Raw genomic sequence first — 17,440 nt, 5'->3', positions numbered from 1 at the left:
TGTATTAGTCAACTTACCAATGATGGCTTCAGTCATTGCTGCTGTGCTTGCCGTGGTTACAGTTGTTACCAGAGGCGTTGTGGTTGGCTCAAGTGTTGTCGTGAGTGGCTTAGATGTTGTGGTGGGTGGTCTTGGAGTTGTCTGTTCCCCAGTGCAAACTCCCTGAAAAAGCAACATGTTGCCTAAATGCATTTATCAATACACAACCAACAATGATGTGAAAGCCACATACTGCATGTCTTCAAAACCTATGCTAATCATGTGACATGTTTTTTCTTCTTTTTTTTCAAATTAATCATTTATTCACAATGCAATAGAGGCAAAAATTGACAGTGCTGATAAGATAAAAGCTGGTGAACAAATGGATATGCTCTTAAAAAACAAACAAATAAACAAAACTTCTTAAAATCATGTATGATGGACTACTTAATTCAAGTGGTTAAATTATTTCCTTGAGAGACAAGTTAAAATCATCTCAAACTGCTCCAAAACCAAATCTGAGACAAAACTGACCTCATCATCAGCATAAGATGTGAAAACACTGGTCCTACAATTTATTTTATAGGCACATTAGTAGAGAACAAAAACAATATGAACATTAACTCCTGGACTGGATCAATCTAGAGGCTGCAACGGAACACACCTCCCCCCCCCCCCCCCCCCTCCTCCTGTCAGAATGTCAATCTAAAACGCCTCTGTCACATCATAAACTAATGACCAGACTAAATACAAGTAAAAGGAAAATGGTGTTGTATGCGTTCACTGACCTGGCTGCACACACCACCATCTCCACATGGCAGGTCGTCTTGTAGAGGGGTTGGGCTTCCATTGCTGGTACTAAGGTATGGCTTGCATTCACTGTTGTATAAACAGCATTGCAGGCAGGAGGATCCAACTGTATTCAAGAGCCATGAAAAGAGTTGATCATGAATATGCATAAGATCCTGTTCTATTCATGAATATTTATGATCTACATTACCATATAGACTCAAGGGATAAAAGACAATGTTGTGCATATATGGGGAGCTGGCAAGCATTACTGAATGATGGTGTAATTCTACAATTAACATAATCAGATTTCAGAGTACCCCTCTTATCTAAACTAGAGTATTTACGTCCTGTAAAAATATTTGGCAGGTGAGCCTCAGTTTGATTCAAAGGCTTCTACGATGATGCAGTACTCTGTATTTGACCATAACAATATGATTTGCAACATTCTGATGTCCAATGACATCTAACCAAATAGAATCATACACCTACACAAGCAAGAAGAACCATAGGTACATGACAGAGTAATGATTTAAGACTAGCTCAGATATCTGTTTGTTTGTATGTATGTTTGTTTGTTTGTTTGTTTGTTTGTTTGTTTGTTTGTTTGTTTGTTTGTTTGTTTGTTTGTTTGTTTGTTTGTTTACAGATGTTGTACAGATGTTTGTTTACAGGGGCCTTTGGAAAACTGTACTTGATTACTGATGGGGCCACCCTGTATAAATAAAGAAAATAATAAAAAACTATATATATAAACAAATATCTCACCTTCCGAACACAGGCAAGACTCAAGTCCATACAGCTCACAGAATGGGCGACATTCTCCATCCAAACACTGGCCACTAGAACAAAAGAAAGCAACATATAAACAAAAAAATTATAATTATTTTACTCCATCACTTCAATGAATCATTCTGAAAGAGCTTTGTATTATGTATTTGTTTGCACTTTAAAGTAGAAAAAATATAATCTGACAGTAATTGAAGCACTTTATTAAAGATAGTGTGTTTAATCTGAATACAGTGTACATCTGTTTCTGGTATTGATGCACTTTTTGTTCTGTATCAAGTTCAGTTTTAGTTTTGTCTAAATGCTATATGCCATACCATTATGAGGACAAAATGTCTGAATGAAATGCTTTCTTCATCAGAGCGTTTACATCCTCAACTTTGATTTACTAGCCTTCAGCACAGATCCGATTATTTGACTTGGTCTTCTGCTGTTGGTTCATTCTGTTTCTTTCTATTCGTTTTCTTCTAATAATACCCCTTCATCAAATCGGAATGGTCTCTTTCAGTCGAATACTCAGCGAGATTTCCTATGCTCCTTGAGTGTAAATCTGTGGATTTGTGATGGAAAATGTCTTCCCAAAGTCCTCCAAAAAAAAAAATAATAATGACAATAATAATAATAATAATAACAACAACAACAATTATAATTATAATTATAACAATAATGAAAATAATAATAATAACAACAACAACAATAATAATAATGATGATAATAATAACAATAACAATAATAATAATAATAGTAATAATAACAATAATAATCATAACAATAATGAAAATAATGATAATGATGATAATAATAGAAATAATAACAATGATAATAATAACAATAATAATAATCCCCACCCATTTCTGCAAGGGCTTCCATCAGGCATTTGAAGAGGAGCGGGGCACTCTGGCAGTGAGCCGCTGCAGTACGCTGCCAGCCGACACTCCGAGTGTTCCTCCGGAATGTCTTCGCAGAGCACGGTGTGAGGTTGGAGCTGACAGTTGTTACAGCAGGCTGACTCCTCCCTTTAAAGAACGTACATGCATGTAATGAGATGAGGAATTTAGGCAGTATAGTGATGAAGACTTGTGAGATACAACTGCCCTGTGACAACCTCTCTCCAAAACCTCTACACCATGAATGAGATTACCATCATTCTGTATCTCATGCCATCTCAACTTTAGACATACTTCCATCTCCTGACATTCTTGGAAACTTCTTCTTGTTAAGACGTTCCTCATGCTCTTTACAGTGTCTCTCCTTCCAGATGAAAATCTCATGTCTTTATTCAAGCTTTAAAAATTGTGATTTGCATCATAAGGTTTCCATTGCATGTTTTACCAACCAGACAATGTATGAATATTGATTAATTACTAAATGATTGAATTTCTTTCCGAAACGACTTTTTGCATAGGTATGAAAATTTGAACTGAAACACTGCCACAAGGCAGTTATCAACGAACTTGTGGTGGTCAAGCTTGACCTTGTGGAAAATCTGCAAAACCATTTGCTTGACCAACCTGAGAGATGAGAGGCTCAGCTTTCATACTGTCTGTGCAATTTTATGAGCAAGTACCTGCACTCTATGTCTGGCCGCCAACGGCAGTCCGCTCCACAGCAAGGGTCAGGGCTGGAGGCATTATGTGGGCCTGGATCACAATCTTCTTCCGGGTCTAGATTGCCATTGCCACACAATTGAGGGGGTTCTGAAATCAAGCAGAATTATGGATAGATTTCATGGATTAAATGCAATGCATACAACCCTTCTCAAATTATCCGTAGTTGTGACACATAATACACATATATCTTGTCTTTATCCAGCTTAATGAAGAGCTCACTATGTCAGATGCTAATCAATCAACTGTCATACAACTGGATTTTAAATAAGTCACTTATTAAACTCACTGAATAATTTGATGCCTTATTCAAACCTCATTTGTACAGACACTTGACCTAACAAGTGTTTCTGAATTTGAAGAGGAATTGAAACTAAACCCAAAACAAGAGAAGGTAATACCTGTAACTTTGACATAGGCAGATGTAGACACTCTGTCCAAATCGGTCTGAGCAACACATGTATACATCCCCTCATCATCCTCTGTTACCATGGCGATATAGATGGATCCATCAGCTCCATCCATCAGTCTCTGGTGTCTGGGCGTCTCCCAAGTAATGGTCGTCTCCAAGTCGGGGTCAGGGGTCACAACGCAGGGGAGGAATACAGGTCCACCAACCAATACGGTGACATTGCTTGGACTGGCTGCAAACTGTGTTCGCCCTGATGGAAAAACATCACACGCATATACATGCATATGTCTTGAGCAAGACAAATTTACTTGAGTTGGTTCATAACAGTAATAAAGTAACAAAACAGAGATGTAACAGGAATCAGGACAAAAAATGAAAGTTTAATTTTCCAATAAAAACATACATTTTACATGGAGAGAGAAATGCTTCAGATCAGGCAACTTTTGGGAAAAACATGAAAAGGGAAGCCAAAAAAACAACTTATTTTTATTGTGAATACATGAAAATCACAACTACTGGATTCCATCTTGCAAAGACAAGACAATCATGTGCAGGAGTATTCAAGGGATAATGAATACATGCTTCTCAAGATGATGTATTTATCATGCAGTTTTAATGGTTTCCCATATTCTCCTCGCATTCCATATTTAAATACCTAATACATATCACATTTGAAATGCATTTGGACTTTCTGCGACATATCAATCTCTATAGTCTGATTGTACAGAATTTCAACCCAGTCCATCTGCAGTGCCTTGCTGCCAAGACGATTGTCACGTACACTTGTATCACAAGCACACGTAGACAGACAGACAGACAGACACACACACACACACACACACGCACAAACACACAAGAACTTTTAGAAAGAGTAGGCAGGTCAATTCACAAACAGACATTATGACACTTACTTCTAACAAACAGCTGTGTCCTCTTGGTCTCATAGCCATATTTGTTGTCCACCACACATGTGTAGTCTCCCTCATCAGACTCCGTTGTGTTGCAAATGGTCAGTGAACCATCGGACTGTACCCTGAGACGATCTGTCTGTACAATCTGCAGGTAAAACACACTCCAGGCATTAAACAAAATTTTGCATTGATACGTGACTGTCACAGGGATTCAAATCACTTATGGTCAAAGCAGAATCAATGGATTCTTACAACGACAGCATGCATGAATGCCCAATAAAACACTAATGTGAGAAAAGGAACATACATGTACTTACTGTAGGCAACGTTCTGCTTTCCACATTAAAGATTTTTGGGGAAAGGGATTAGTGGTAAAGAGATATTGTAACAGATTTAAGTGAATATAAACCTGTTGTTGTGTTTTTGTTTTGTTTTTTGTTATTGTGTGGCAGGCAATAGGAGAATTCCAAGTGAAATATAGAAGCACTTTATCATAATTATTTGGTCAAACTTCCTAACACCTATTGTTCAATCACCCCACATTAGAAGGTTCTCCGTAAGTGCATGACCACTAATAGCAACTACATATAAACAGTAACAATAATGACAGCCACACTTTATGACACAATCATCAAGATCATGGCATCATTGATCATGCCACTACTTTGTTAATATATTCAGATGTGTTGCATTATGAATACAATTACACATTATATTTCATGAACTAAATCACCTCTTGATTTCATTGTCCATGCAAGGATAACAAATAACAATTTTCTTAGCACTCCTTGATTATTACCAGTATGTATACAATCATATTTCCATTGCCACAAAATACACTGCATACCATAAGCACGGCAATTTTTACATTCTTATTTCTCATCCAGGTATCAACAACTTTAAGCTTGGCTCTACTGGCTCTTCATACTCCTTATACTGTGCTTCACTGGCTAAGTTACCTCTTCGTTTTCATCCCCAACCCACGTGATAGTAGGCTTAGGTGCTCCCAGAGCCCGACATGGTAGCCTTATGCTCTCCCCTTCCAGAACCACCATCTCCCCCGGTGGAGCCTCACGGAACGTCGCTGCCAAGGCTAAAGAGATGATAATAGTAATAATTAACATTTTTACTGCACTTAATACAAAGTTTCTAAGCGCCTTACAAGTGCATGTGATTGATTGATTAATTAAAAGGTCTTTATTCAAAAAAAATCTGAGTGGGCGACTAAAAGGTGAATTACACAGATACACAAAAATTATACATTGATATATAAACAGAATCATATCATGTGTCATAATTATACCAAAACATATATAAACAGGTGTGGACACGGGTTGCAGACAGACAGAGTTAAGTTTGTTTTTTGCTTTTACTCCTGCAGCAAAGTTCTTAAATGCTTAAAGCCATAATTTACCATTTGCAGATGAAACAAAAACCCAGCATAAGTGCTTTAAAATAGTTCTAAAATGTGAGTTAGGGATAGAAACAACCACTGTAAAAATTTGAATTGGTAAATTATTATTATATTTGAATTGGTAAATTATTATTATATATTATATAAGTATTGTTGAATATACAAAATGTGAACAACAGCTATAATAAAAATGTTTCCAGACTAAACCATCTACACTTATGGTTTATTAAGAAAAATACAGCATATCTCTTTATATTTCAGGCTTTATCGGGAAAACTCTATATGATTGGATGTTTTGTGGCACAACAGACCTACACATATGCATTAAATGTCATATATTGAAAATTTTTAAAATCACTGTTCCCAAAGGTAAATAGGACCTTTAAACTTTCAAATCCTGGGGACAGCTGCTGCAAAAATCATCTTGTTTTAAAGGAGAATGAATCCCAAATATTACATGTGAATTGCGGGAATAGAGAAATATTAGTAAAATATGCATCAGAGAAGTTCCGACCATCTGCTCAAAAGTTCAGAATTTGTAATGTTTTGGTGCAGCCATCACTGTATAACATCATTGTAGCATTTCCAAGACACATCACTTTTTTACATTTTAAACAGGATGAGGTATTGCTTAGAGGGAACATATTTGTCATCAGATATTCATACAGCAAAGAAACTTTGTTGTACGAATAATTAAGCTTACATTCCACAAAAATGCATTCTAAATGTTGTGATAACAAAGTATTGGGTTAGGAAAAATGAAATGACAGGATACCAAGTACAAGAAGGTGCGCATTGCTGATGATGGAGCCATACTGGTTGCTGGCCACACACTGTACACCCATTGACCTGTCCACATCAGCCGTCTCATTCATCTGTAGCTGACCGTCAGTGATGTGCAGCTTGAGAGACTCACCTGGAAGGTGGGAGGAAAGAAAGTTATGTTCTGTCATCATCGATAGCTCAAGAAGAGCGTATTCATTCTGCTCTGCAAATGAAACCGTGAATCGTCATTTAAATAATTCCTGTTCAGAACTCTATATCGATAATTTTCTTCCATTTCACTCTTTTGTGTGTGTGTGTGTGTATGTGTGTGTTTTCTTCTTATTTACCTCTTTTCCTAGGCTTGTCAGCCAGACACTTGAAAAGTTCATTCTTTTTAGATAGTCATTTTTTTTTTGTTCTTCACTCTCCCAAGCCCCCTTTTTTTATTTACCTCTTTCCCTAGGCTTGTCAGCCAGACACTTGAAAAGTTCATACTTTTTAGATAGTCATTTTTTTTTTAACTCTCCCAAGCCCCCTTTTTTCTGAATTATGTACATGTATATTTGTTTCAGTCTCAGATCTGTCACATTCACACCAAACCGCCTCACCACTGAGAAAGTGCACATTTCATTGCTAAAAGAAACTCTAAAATCTACGCGCCTTATAGAGTATGCTGTGAGAAAAGTATATTACCTTAGTACACATCAGTTGTCATTTTCCCTTATGTATCATTAATCAGGTTTCATTGCGTTATGCCCTCTCTTGAACTATTCCAACTGTCTTTTGTCATCATTTAGGGGAGTGTCTGATAAACATCAGACCTTCATTATCATTTTGTTAGTGCAATATATCATACAAAATAGCAAAGCATGTCATGAGTACATGTGGCTAAAAAAGACTTTGGTGAAATGCATTAACCCGTTGAGGACGAGTCCCAATTATACTCGGGCGTGTGTCTATGGGATATGCGTGTTGTAGCAAAATCAGTCTGTCCTATTAACGGGTTAAGGCCAAACAAATTATGACTTCCACATGACCTGCATGTAAATGTGGAGTAAAAGTGTGAGACTACAAGAAGATTGATTTAACACTGATGTCTCATCAGCTGTTTTTTATGTACATCTAACACTAAACGAGATATGAAACTCGTCACTGAAGACGAGTTAGGTGATAAGCTTGGGGTCATTAGATATCAGTCACGGGTGATCGACAACGAAAATGATGTAAAATAGCGACTTGAAGTTATATTGAGATACATTCGTAAAGTCCAGTTCTTTATACAGTCCTACATAATTCAGATCAAATTGTTTCTGTCAGGCAACCAAGTGGAAATTTCATGCGTGTGTCGGCATGTGCAAGTAAGTTGATTTGACAGGCTATGTAACTGAATATTTACCATTAGGTCTTCAAAACGAAAAAAAAAGACAGAAATCAAACATGGTGATTAAGTCTTTTAAGAGTCACCTTCACTTTAACATTTGTATTTTCAAATATGAACTTTGACCATTATTTGCACAACCAAGAGGGCTATGTCTCATTTCGTTGTCATTATATAATATGATCAGTTTGACAAACAGTTTGACAAACAAATTTCAAGCCTGCAAAATTTTGCAGCAGTCGAAGCAATGTAGTCTCCAACACAAAACAAAGGGATATTGTGTGTGTGTGTGTGTGTGTGTGTGTGCGCGCACGCGTATGGGTGCGTTTACATGAGAACATGATTTCTACATGGATGAAATTGGAATTACTTCATTGAAAAACTAGAAATATCACTGAAGGTGATTAATACCCCCACCCCATGACGACAGTCTTACCCAAGGAATGATCTTTCCTTGATCTTCTGCCATTTAAATGCCGTTACCATGGCAACGCAGCTTCCGACACGTCCGAAAAATATGTCTTGCACATCTTCCCACCAAGACTATTGTGTGTCCCACATTTCATAAGCTTTTGTCAAAAACTGAGGAAGTAGTTCAATCCACAAGATCTTTCCTTGATCTTCCGCCATTAATATGCCGTTACCATGGCAACGCAGCTTCCGACACGTCCAAAAAATATGTCTTGCACATCTTCCCACCAAGACCAATGTGTGTGCCACATTTCATGAGCTTCAGTCGAATACAGAGGAAGTAGTTCAATCGGCAAGATCTTTCCTTGATCTTCTGCCATTTATATGCCGTTACCATGGCAACGCAGCTTCCGACACGTCCGAAAAATATGTCTTCCACATCTTCCCACCAAGATCAAGGTGTGTGCCACATTTCATAAGCTTTGGTCAAAAAACTGAGGAAGTAGTTAAATCCGCAAGATCTTTCCTTGATCTTCTGCCATTAATATGCCGTTACCATGGCAACGTACTTTCGGGTACTGTCGAAAAATGCGTCTTGCACATCTACAACCAAAGGCACACATCTGTACCAAGTTTCATGGAAATTGGGCAAAAACTGAGGAAGTAGTTTGCAACACAAAATTTTCCATCATTTTGGCTCATAATATGTGAGCTGTTACCATGGCAACATACTTTTTGTCACTGTCAAGAAATGTGTCATGCTGACCTATATCCTAAGACAAACATTCAATATGAATTCCATGAGAATTGGAGGAACACTGATGAAGCAATTTTGCCATGAAGCATTTTGCCCTATATTTTACCAATAACATGCCGTTACCATGGCAACACACTTTTTGCCACTGCAGAAATATGTGTCTTGCACATTAACATATTCAGATGAACATCTGTACCTAATTTCATAAAAATTGATCAAAAACTGTGGGAGGAGTTCGCGACGCAAGATTTGTACCCATTTTTGCCCATAACATGCCGTTACCATGGCAACGTACTTTTGGGTACTGTCAAAAAATACGTCTTGCACATCTACAACCCAAGGCACACATCTGTGCCAAGTTTTATGGGAATCGGTTGAAAACTGAGGAAGTAGTTCGCGACGCAAGATTTGCAACGGACCGACCGCCCGACCGACCGCTGATTCCTATATACCCCCTTCAAACTTCGTTTGGCGGGGGTATAAAAAAAAAGTAAAAGAGAACAGGTATTTTGTTTCGTCATCTAGTGGGGTTCGAACCCGCGTGTGTGCAACCTTACGTCTCTGGTGCCAGAGACGGCACCTTTAACCTCTCAGCTATACATATCGACGAGGAAAGTATGTGGAACGTAAGCTTGGCACGGATATATCTCCTCCCAAACTTTGTTTGCAAACTTTGTTTGCAAAACCCATATTTTCTTCTATGGAATAAGAATAAAGTGAAGACAGAAATATAGACACAAATGAAAGAACTCACTGAGTTCTTCTGCCGGTTGATTATTGATGTACCATTCCATGACAGGGGCAGGATCACCCCCAGCCTGGCAGGTGAAGATGGGTGACATTCCAACAGGTAGAGTTAGACTCTGGGGCTCCATGATCCAGAATGGGGCCGCTGTGCAATTAGAATGATATTTGACAAACAATTCCAGCTTCAGTTGAGGGGAAAAAGTTGATATTAACAATGTAAACATGAGAAAAACACATCAATCAATCTTCTTCAAATCATGTTATCATAGGTAAACATTGAAGATCACTCTCAGAGAAAAAATTTCCTTCTTCCCTTCTATTGTATCATGATGTCAGCAAAGTATATGAAGTAGCTCACAGAATTTTACTATTATTGCTGATGTATGAATGTATTTGCCAAGCAAAGGCACCAGGTATGCCATAAGATTAATCTCACACTGACCCTTTGGAAAATACAATAAAAATTCATCAGCATAAAGGAAACTGTACAGATGACAATTATGTTACACGTGTTGTACATAACCAGCTACTTTTTCAGACATATGGATTAAACGGTATATGTGTAAGATCTGAAAGTTTTTTAAGTGTTTTGATATGAATATGATTATATATAATATATCTTTTTGACAGAGAAGAATATAATCGATGTTTTAATGATAGTTATATCGCCCATACACTCTGTGTTTTGTTATTCAAGTTCAGCCTTTTGCAGGCACGCCGAAACTTTCTCTTTTTGATATAACACTCAACTTTGTTACAAATCGCATGTGGATTCATTATTGTTAAGGTTGGTTTTTTTTTCTTTCTCTCTTTGTAATGATGTGTTTGATTATGGGCCCTCCATTCATTCATTTATTTCTGATTTCATCTCATTTTTTTTTCATTTGCCAGAATGTTTTAGTCTTAAGCAGATTTTTTTAGATCAGTTTAATTACCATATTATGTTCCTCTGTCCTGTGTTATGTGAAATAAGAAATTTTTTATAGTTTGAATAATTTTACTGATATGAAACCAGTGTTTTACATAATACACTGCAATAGTATATTTTTGATGAATGTATATTGATTTTTTTTTTTAGTAGAGACTAAAGGGTATTTTGATTTTTAATGATGAAAAGTAATAATGTGTGATTATGATAAGGATAATTTCAGGGAATAAGAAAACGCTGAAGGAGTGAAAGTGAAGACGAGGATGGTAAAGTTTATAAGGAGGGGTAAAAGAGAAGATGGGTTAAAAGAAGATGAGTAGATGAAAAGAAAGTTGTTTTTTTAGTAAGGTTATCTATCAAACAAAAGAGATTATTTATGCAAATAAGAACAGAGATGTGAATAATTGTATTTTTTGTTTGTTGATGGTAAAGGTCAATTTTATTGTGCAATATTTAATATTTCTAATGTATGTTTGTATATTTGAATGTATTCATGATGACATACAGGGTGGCATTGACAATATGAAAATGTTCTCCAATGGTTGAGTCTCCAACAAGAAAAGAAAACAATACACAAAGCATCTCTGAAATCATTAAATTTGCTTCAGCTCTGCGGGTAACTTGTCTGTTTGGCACTACCTCTGACATTGAGTGTGACCGACGCCTCAATCCTGGGGCCCACTCCGTTCTCCACGATGCACCGGTAGACACCGCTGTCCTCCACCTCTAAGGAAGTGATGATGAGCTCCTGGCCGAAGCTGGTGTGAGAGGACCGGTTGACTGGCAGCTCGGCATCCTCCCTCTCCCACCAGATCTGGGGCACTGGGCTGTGATGGGAAAATACATGTATGATGAATTAACATCACCAAATTCTCCTATTTTTCACTTTTTCCTGCAACTGAGATATGCTTTGAGTTCTTCCACATCAGTCAGTGTATCAGCAGTGCAAAGTGCATTGGAAAGTCAGAATGGAATATTCCCTTTAGAAAGTGTACAAAAGATGTGTTTAGAGAGGGGGAAAACCTCATCCAAACAAATTATAAAGCAATGGTGCTCTTCCTTTTATATCTCCTACCCTTTTCCTAGCATCTCTCTCTCTTTACTTTTGTCTGATAAAACAGGATTATTGCATCATATTTGCTTGAAAAAGTGAGTGCCAGTATTTAAATGTTAGGCTTTGAACTACAGCTCAGCATTAACCATGTTGTACATTGCAGCATTACTCAAAATAATTGCAATGTTATGAAATACCAGCACACCTATTTAGAACAAACTGCTTCCAAAACTATTCCTCAAAATGTGTTATTTTGGAGTCCTTTCACTCTTCATAAATGCATTCTTGACCATCTAATTAGTCCACCACTGTAGTACCCTACCTAGTGCACATTGATGCTCAAGTCATTTCAACAGACAGTGTGTCCAAAAAAAAATTACTATCAGAATTTCACATTGATAACTATCAATATGATCAAATTGTCTACATGCTACTTCAGGGTCTTAAGATATAACATCTTAGCTATATTTTATAGAAAACCCCATTCAATTTGGTTAAGTCGTTACAGAGAAATGAGGATTGTTTTAAAGCATGTCATGAGTCTGATTCTTCCAAATTTAGCACTTGGATGCTCTTGGAACTGCATAATGTGTGAACACAATGGACGGAACTTGGAGGGAACGGATTCCTGACATGCTCTACAAACATCCTCATTTCTCTCTGACCACTGAACCAAATCGGATGGGGTTCAGTTTCAGTAAGATGTGGGTAATAAGTTACAGTTTCCTACCCTGAAATCGTATTTGGATTGAATTTTTATTTTTAAAGTTATCATTGCAAAGATTCCCGTTGTAATTTTTTTTTTTTTGACATACGGTATTATGCCAATAAGACATATTACGACTGATACACAGGAAGATGAACAATTCACTGCAGTGATTTATCAAAAGGCAGCCTGGAGAGGAGTCACATGGTGAGGTATTGATGAACCTAGTCTTACTTGCCAGCAGCCAGGCACTTGAAGTTGACTTGCTCTCCTTGAAGACCAACTTGGTTTTCTTCAGGGGTAGAGACAAAGGCTGGAGGTGCAGAACGTTCTGTCAGAGGGATATAGAATACTTTTAATGCAAAAAACAAAGGAAAAAAAAATCCTTTCGCACATATCGACCTAACCCAAATACAAAGATTGATACTGACTAGCATTATCTCGGTGTGACCTTACATAGCATAACTTGAATGTCATCCCTGTTTATTACCTTGCAATTAAATTAAAGTATTTACAAAGATATTTCAAAGTGCCCAATATCAACTTTTCTATAGTTGATGGTAAAAAATGTTTTTATTAATGAATCTTTCTCTCCACAACTGACAACAATTTTCCAGATGCTGACAACCAAAACAATAATATGGTACACAAGAACAGAATTTACAATAAAGTAACATCAGACTTTAAATTACATTAAGGAATTTAGAGGCAGAGCAATCGCTTTTGTCTGCCATCTGCATCCAGCCTAGATGAGCTTGAGAGTAAAGAATGCTGTATTATTCCCACTAGAACAACATCTGCATTACACATTTAACATGGCCAATATGTGCAAGAAAAAAATTGACATGACGCTAATTTGATGATAATGGAATAACCTTGATCATTATTGTTAAAGGACAAGTTCACCTTCATAAACATAAGGATTGAGAGAATGTAGCAATATTAGTAGAACACATCATTGAAAGTTTGAGGAAAATCGGACAATCCGTTCAAAAGTTATGAATTTTTGAAGTTTTTGTGCAGTAACCGCTGGATGAGAAGACTACTGCAGTGTGTGAATAACTTAGATGTCACATGCGTACAACAATAAAGGAAAATATAAAGAGAATTTCACAAAATTTCATCTTTTGAAAAAAGTACACATTCGTCCGACTTGTTACCGACAAATGTTATTGGTAATATTATTCCCCCTGCCTTTAGAAAGAGGCAAGTCAAGTGCTCTTTTATTATGCGAAAAAAAGTGAAAATATGTTGAATTTTCTTTACATTTTCTTTATACTGTCGTACGCATATGACTCACAAGCTGTAGTAGTCTCCTCATCCAGCAGTTCCAACACAAAAATTTTAAAAATTCATAACTTTTGCATCGATTGTCCAATTTTCCTCAAACTTGCACTGATGTGTTCTACTAATATTGTTGCATTCTCTCAATCTTTATGTTTATGAAGGTGAACTTGTCCTTTAAAGACATATAAGGTGATAAATCTCTGTCATACAACCTTCAGAAAATAAAAATGGCATTTCACTCGAGGTCACAGGAGTCACACTGATTGCCAAATGAAAATCAATCATGACATTGAAGCACATAGACACATGCTTGATAGAGCAAAAATAATGATCTTACTAAGAACATTGCAATGCACGAAATTTAGTGAGGAATGTAGGGAAAGATGGTATTGTGTAGAGGTGTTTTATTGTATTACTGCTGTGAATCATTGGTTACCAAGGAGTCAAGCTTTCTGGCATACCTTCCATATAGAAGTTGATATAGAAAAACAATGCCATGTAATTACATCATAGATGTATATGTGTCATGAAAATTGTTGAAATTGTACAAAATAATCATACCACGTAGCACCATATAGGCCCTACGCATACATTATATTGTTTTATGTTGCTGAGAATTGATGGAACTGCCAAGCACTGTCCTACAGAGAATAAATAGATAAGATAAAATCAAGTCAAATCATAGCATCTCACGCTTGACAATGAGGTTGATACGTGGTGACTCAATCTTCAGCTCCATGACCTCATTCACCAAGATGCAGTGGTAGAGGCCCGTGTCTTGCTCCTCCGCCGCAGAAATCACCAGGTTGCCCTTGGAATCCTGAGAGACGCGCCGGCTGTGTCTGATGGGATCTCCTGAGCTATTCAGCGCCCAGGACACCAGGGGAGGCGGCACACTGAGGGGAGGGTTGCAGGCGAGGATCACAATGTCACCCACGTGAACCTCTCGGAGGGTACCGGGACTCGTCGCAAAACGTCCCAGTGCTGGGCAACAAAGAATGTGTCAATCATATCCAAATCATCTTAACAAAATGGATTAAAGTAGGTGGCGTGATAAAAATTGTGATGAGTAAGACAAAAATATGACCACTGGCAATTTGCTATGACAATTTGAACATCACACATCCAGAGAAGTGCAATCAAAAAATGTAAATATAAATATTTATTCAGTTTAATGATTCTTGCATGGAGTTGTTTTTATTGCAATCAGGAGGTCCAATCAAGAGGCTATTGGTTTGAGTCTATAATCCAAGTATGTACGGTGTATGCTCATAATTTTTTATCATGGCTACTACTAAAACACTGAATAATCAATGTTTATTCATCTCGATGTAGGACAATTTGTCAATCACTTGCAATTCTAAACATTTTCTATTTTCCACTTGCGAGCATCAATACATTTGATTTTAACCCATTGAGGATGGACTGATTTTGCTATAACACATATTTCCCATAGACACCTGTCCGAGTATACTCAGGACTTATCTTCAACGGGTTAAGAATTTGCTAACCAGAGTGGAGAGCCAGAGGCCACTATAGTTTTCAGTAAAGTTGGATCTCCCGAGTGTACAGCCATGACTAATCTAACCATGTAGAGGACTAATTTAACCCGTTGAGGACGTGTCCCGAGTATACACGGGCAGGTGTCTACGGGAAATGCATTTTATTGAAAAATCAGCCTGTCCTCAACGGGTTAACCATGTAGAGGACTAAAACATACATGATAAAGTTGTGACTGATGAATATTTACATTCCTTAATCACAAACAAAAAAGCCACTTAAGTAAGGATACGAAACAAAAAAAAAAGATCATTAGTACATTCAAATCTTAGTTAGATCATTTAATTTCACCTGCTCTCATGACAGATGTCTTGGATGACACGACTGTTGTGTAGATGGTTGACACAAGACACTGGTAGGTTCCTACGTCTCCCCAGTCAGGGAACTGGATGGTCAGGTTGCCATGGTGATGGATCATCCTGGGATCACTCTGGATGTCCATCTCCTCCCCATCCTTCAGCCAGGTGTAGCTGCAAGAGAGGAGAACAAGCTGAAGGTCAGTCCAGGGGCATGTTGATGGGGTTCTGAGCATTGACAGCATCATGTGATTCAAATCATAGCATCTTTCATTGATTGCATGGTCACTTTAACTCACCTCATGACCGGTGGTCCGGAAGCCTCACAATTCAGGTTGAGGGGTTTCCCTGAGACGATGTAGATCTCTGGGTCCGGCTGGATAATGAACGTTGGCTGAGTGTCTAGTTCCTCGATACCAAGCCTTTCGAAGATCTCACTGACACTAGCATGATCTCCAAGCAATACTGAGCCTTGGGGGATTCCCACTGAGCTATCAACACAAGCTTGGGTGCTGTTAAAGCTTCCATGGGATTCAAGACGAGTGTTTCCCCCTGGTGAGTTCAAGTTAGAACCAGATGTCACTGAGCTGATGTTGGCCTGGAGGAACAGGGCCTCCTTCTGGATGGATGCCGTTCCGAGTTGAGTTTTATTCCCTGTGGCTGCTGCAGGGGTTGGGTGTGGTTGTTGCGTCGGTGGGCGGCGTGGCACGGTCGACTCCAACATGGCCGCTCTGGTGGCCGGGACACCCCTTGTGATCTCATCAATCAACTGCAGATATAAATCTCCATCTTCCGCCGCTGCGCCAAGCGGCTCACTGCCAGGTAGCTCCAAGTTGGGGAATGCTCCTGGCTGGGGGTCATCACCACCACCGGGCTGGATGACCTCTCCAGTGCTAATGGCATTGAACTGCTCCTCTGTGGCCTCAGCGATGCGAGAAGAAGCTGGAACCGGGGGAGGCAGCTCCTGTGGGGGCAGCGAACCTACATCTGCACCTGCTTGCTGATCCTGCCCCTGAAGCCCCAGGGCCACCATGGGTGCAGTGATGACTTCTGCAGAGGCGAGGCTTTGACTAGAGTGCCGGGCGCAGTCTGGAGTCCTCTGGCACTCCGTGGATATGCAGCAAACATCCTTACATTCCTGGTCAAATGGATGGAAAATCAGTCATATCATCACACGGCCACATTTTTTAACTTAGCATTCATCTTCCACTCAAGAGAATGAAAGACACCGTCAGCATATCAATAACATGCTTACTTAGTGGTGATAGATCCAAATTACATCAACTATGACTTTCAACTCTGAAGACTTAAAGGCTCGAAGTCACGAAGGTGGTCTAAATCTAAACCATGGTTTATGTATATTTCTTCTGCGTAGATATGATTGACAGCTTGCGTACGCTAACAGGCATCCAGTAAAAAAACGTGCATTGATGCGCGCATGTATTGGTACGCCTATTTAACGCTTAGTTTAGACCATGGTCTAAATTTGTACCATGGTCTAAGTTTAAACCACCTTCGTGAATTCGGGCCAAAGGGATCGTATAGTTTTGGTTGAGACCTAACTTCAGGTTTCTAAGATTTTTGGGTGGGATAATGAGAAACCTTTTATAAAATATGAAAGACCTTGTAATTCCAAGAGGGATTCAACCT

The 17,440-nt window shown here is 38.4% G+C and overlaps 1 protein-coding gene across 1 annotated transcript in view; it reads right to left on the bottom strand.

Moving 5' to 3' along the window:
• The window catches only part of LOC139724025 (uncharacterized), a 93,426-nt gene that overhangs the window by 16,473 nt on the left and 59,513 nt on the right, over positions 1–17,440 (bottom strand). Inside the window, exons 14-28 of the mRNA XM_071635224.1 lie at positions 16,090–16,928; positions 15,786–15,964; positions 14,628–14,918; positions 12,882–12,978; positions 11,527–11,714; positions 9,967–10,104; positions 6,677–6,817; positions 5,447–5,580; positions 4,488–4,632; positions 3,566–3,826; positions 3,125–3,254; positions 2,406–2,573; positions 1,537–1,610; positions 768–895; positions 18–162 (exon numbers count right to left, since the gene is read on the bottom strand). Coding sequence (XP_071491325.1) covers positions 18–162; positions 768–895; positions 1,537–1,610; positions 2,406–2,573; positions 3,125–3,254; positions 3,566–3,826; positions 4,488–4,632; positions 5,447–5,580; positions 6,677–6,817; positions 9,967–10,104; positions 11,527–11,714; positions 12,882–12,978; positions 14,628–14,918; positions 15,786–15,964; positions 16,090–16,928 — 3,058 coding nt within the window. The remainder of the gene's footprint in view (positions 1–17; positions 163–767; positions 896–1,536; positions 1,611–2,405; positions 2,574–3,124; positions 3,255–3,565; positions 3,827–4,487; positions 4,633–5,446; positions 5,581–6,676; positions 6,818–9,966; positions 10,105–11,526; positions 11,715–12,881; positions 12,979–14,627; positions 14,919–15,785; positions 15,965–16,089; positions 16,929–17,440) is intronic.

This window comes from Diadema antillarum, unplaced genomic scaffold, assembly GCF_040938485.1.
Source record: "Diadema antillarum isolate AM-2024a unplaced genomic scaffold, OU_Dant_1.0 scf00000205, whole genome shotgun sequence".
Lineage (NCBI taxonomy): Eukaryota > Metazoa > Echinodermata > Echinoidea > Diadematoida > Diadematidae > Diadema > Diadema antillarum.
Note: the sequence above shows the minus strand (reverse complement) of the source record. Positions and strands in the feature narration are given on the sequence as shown.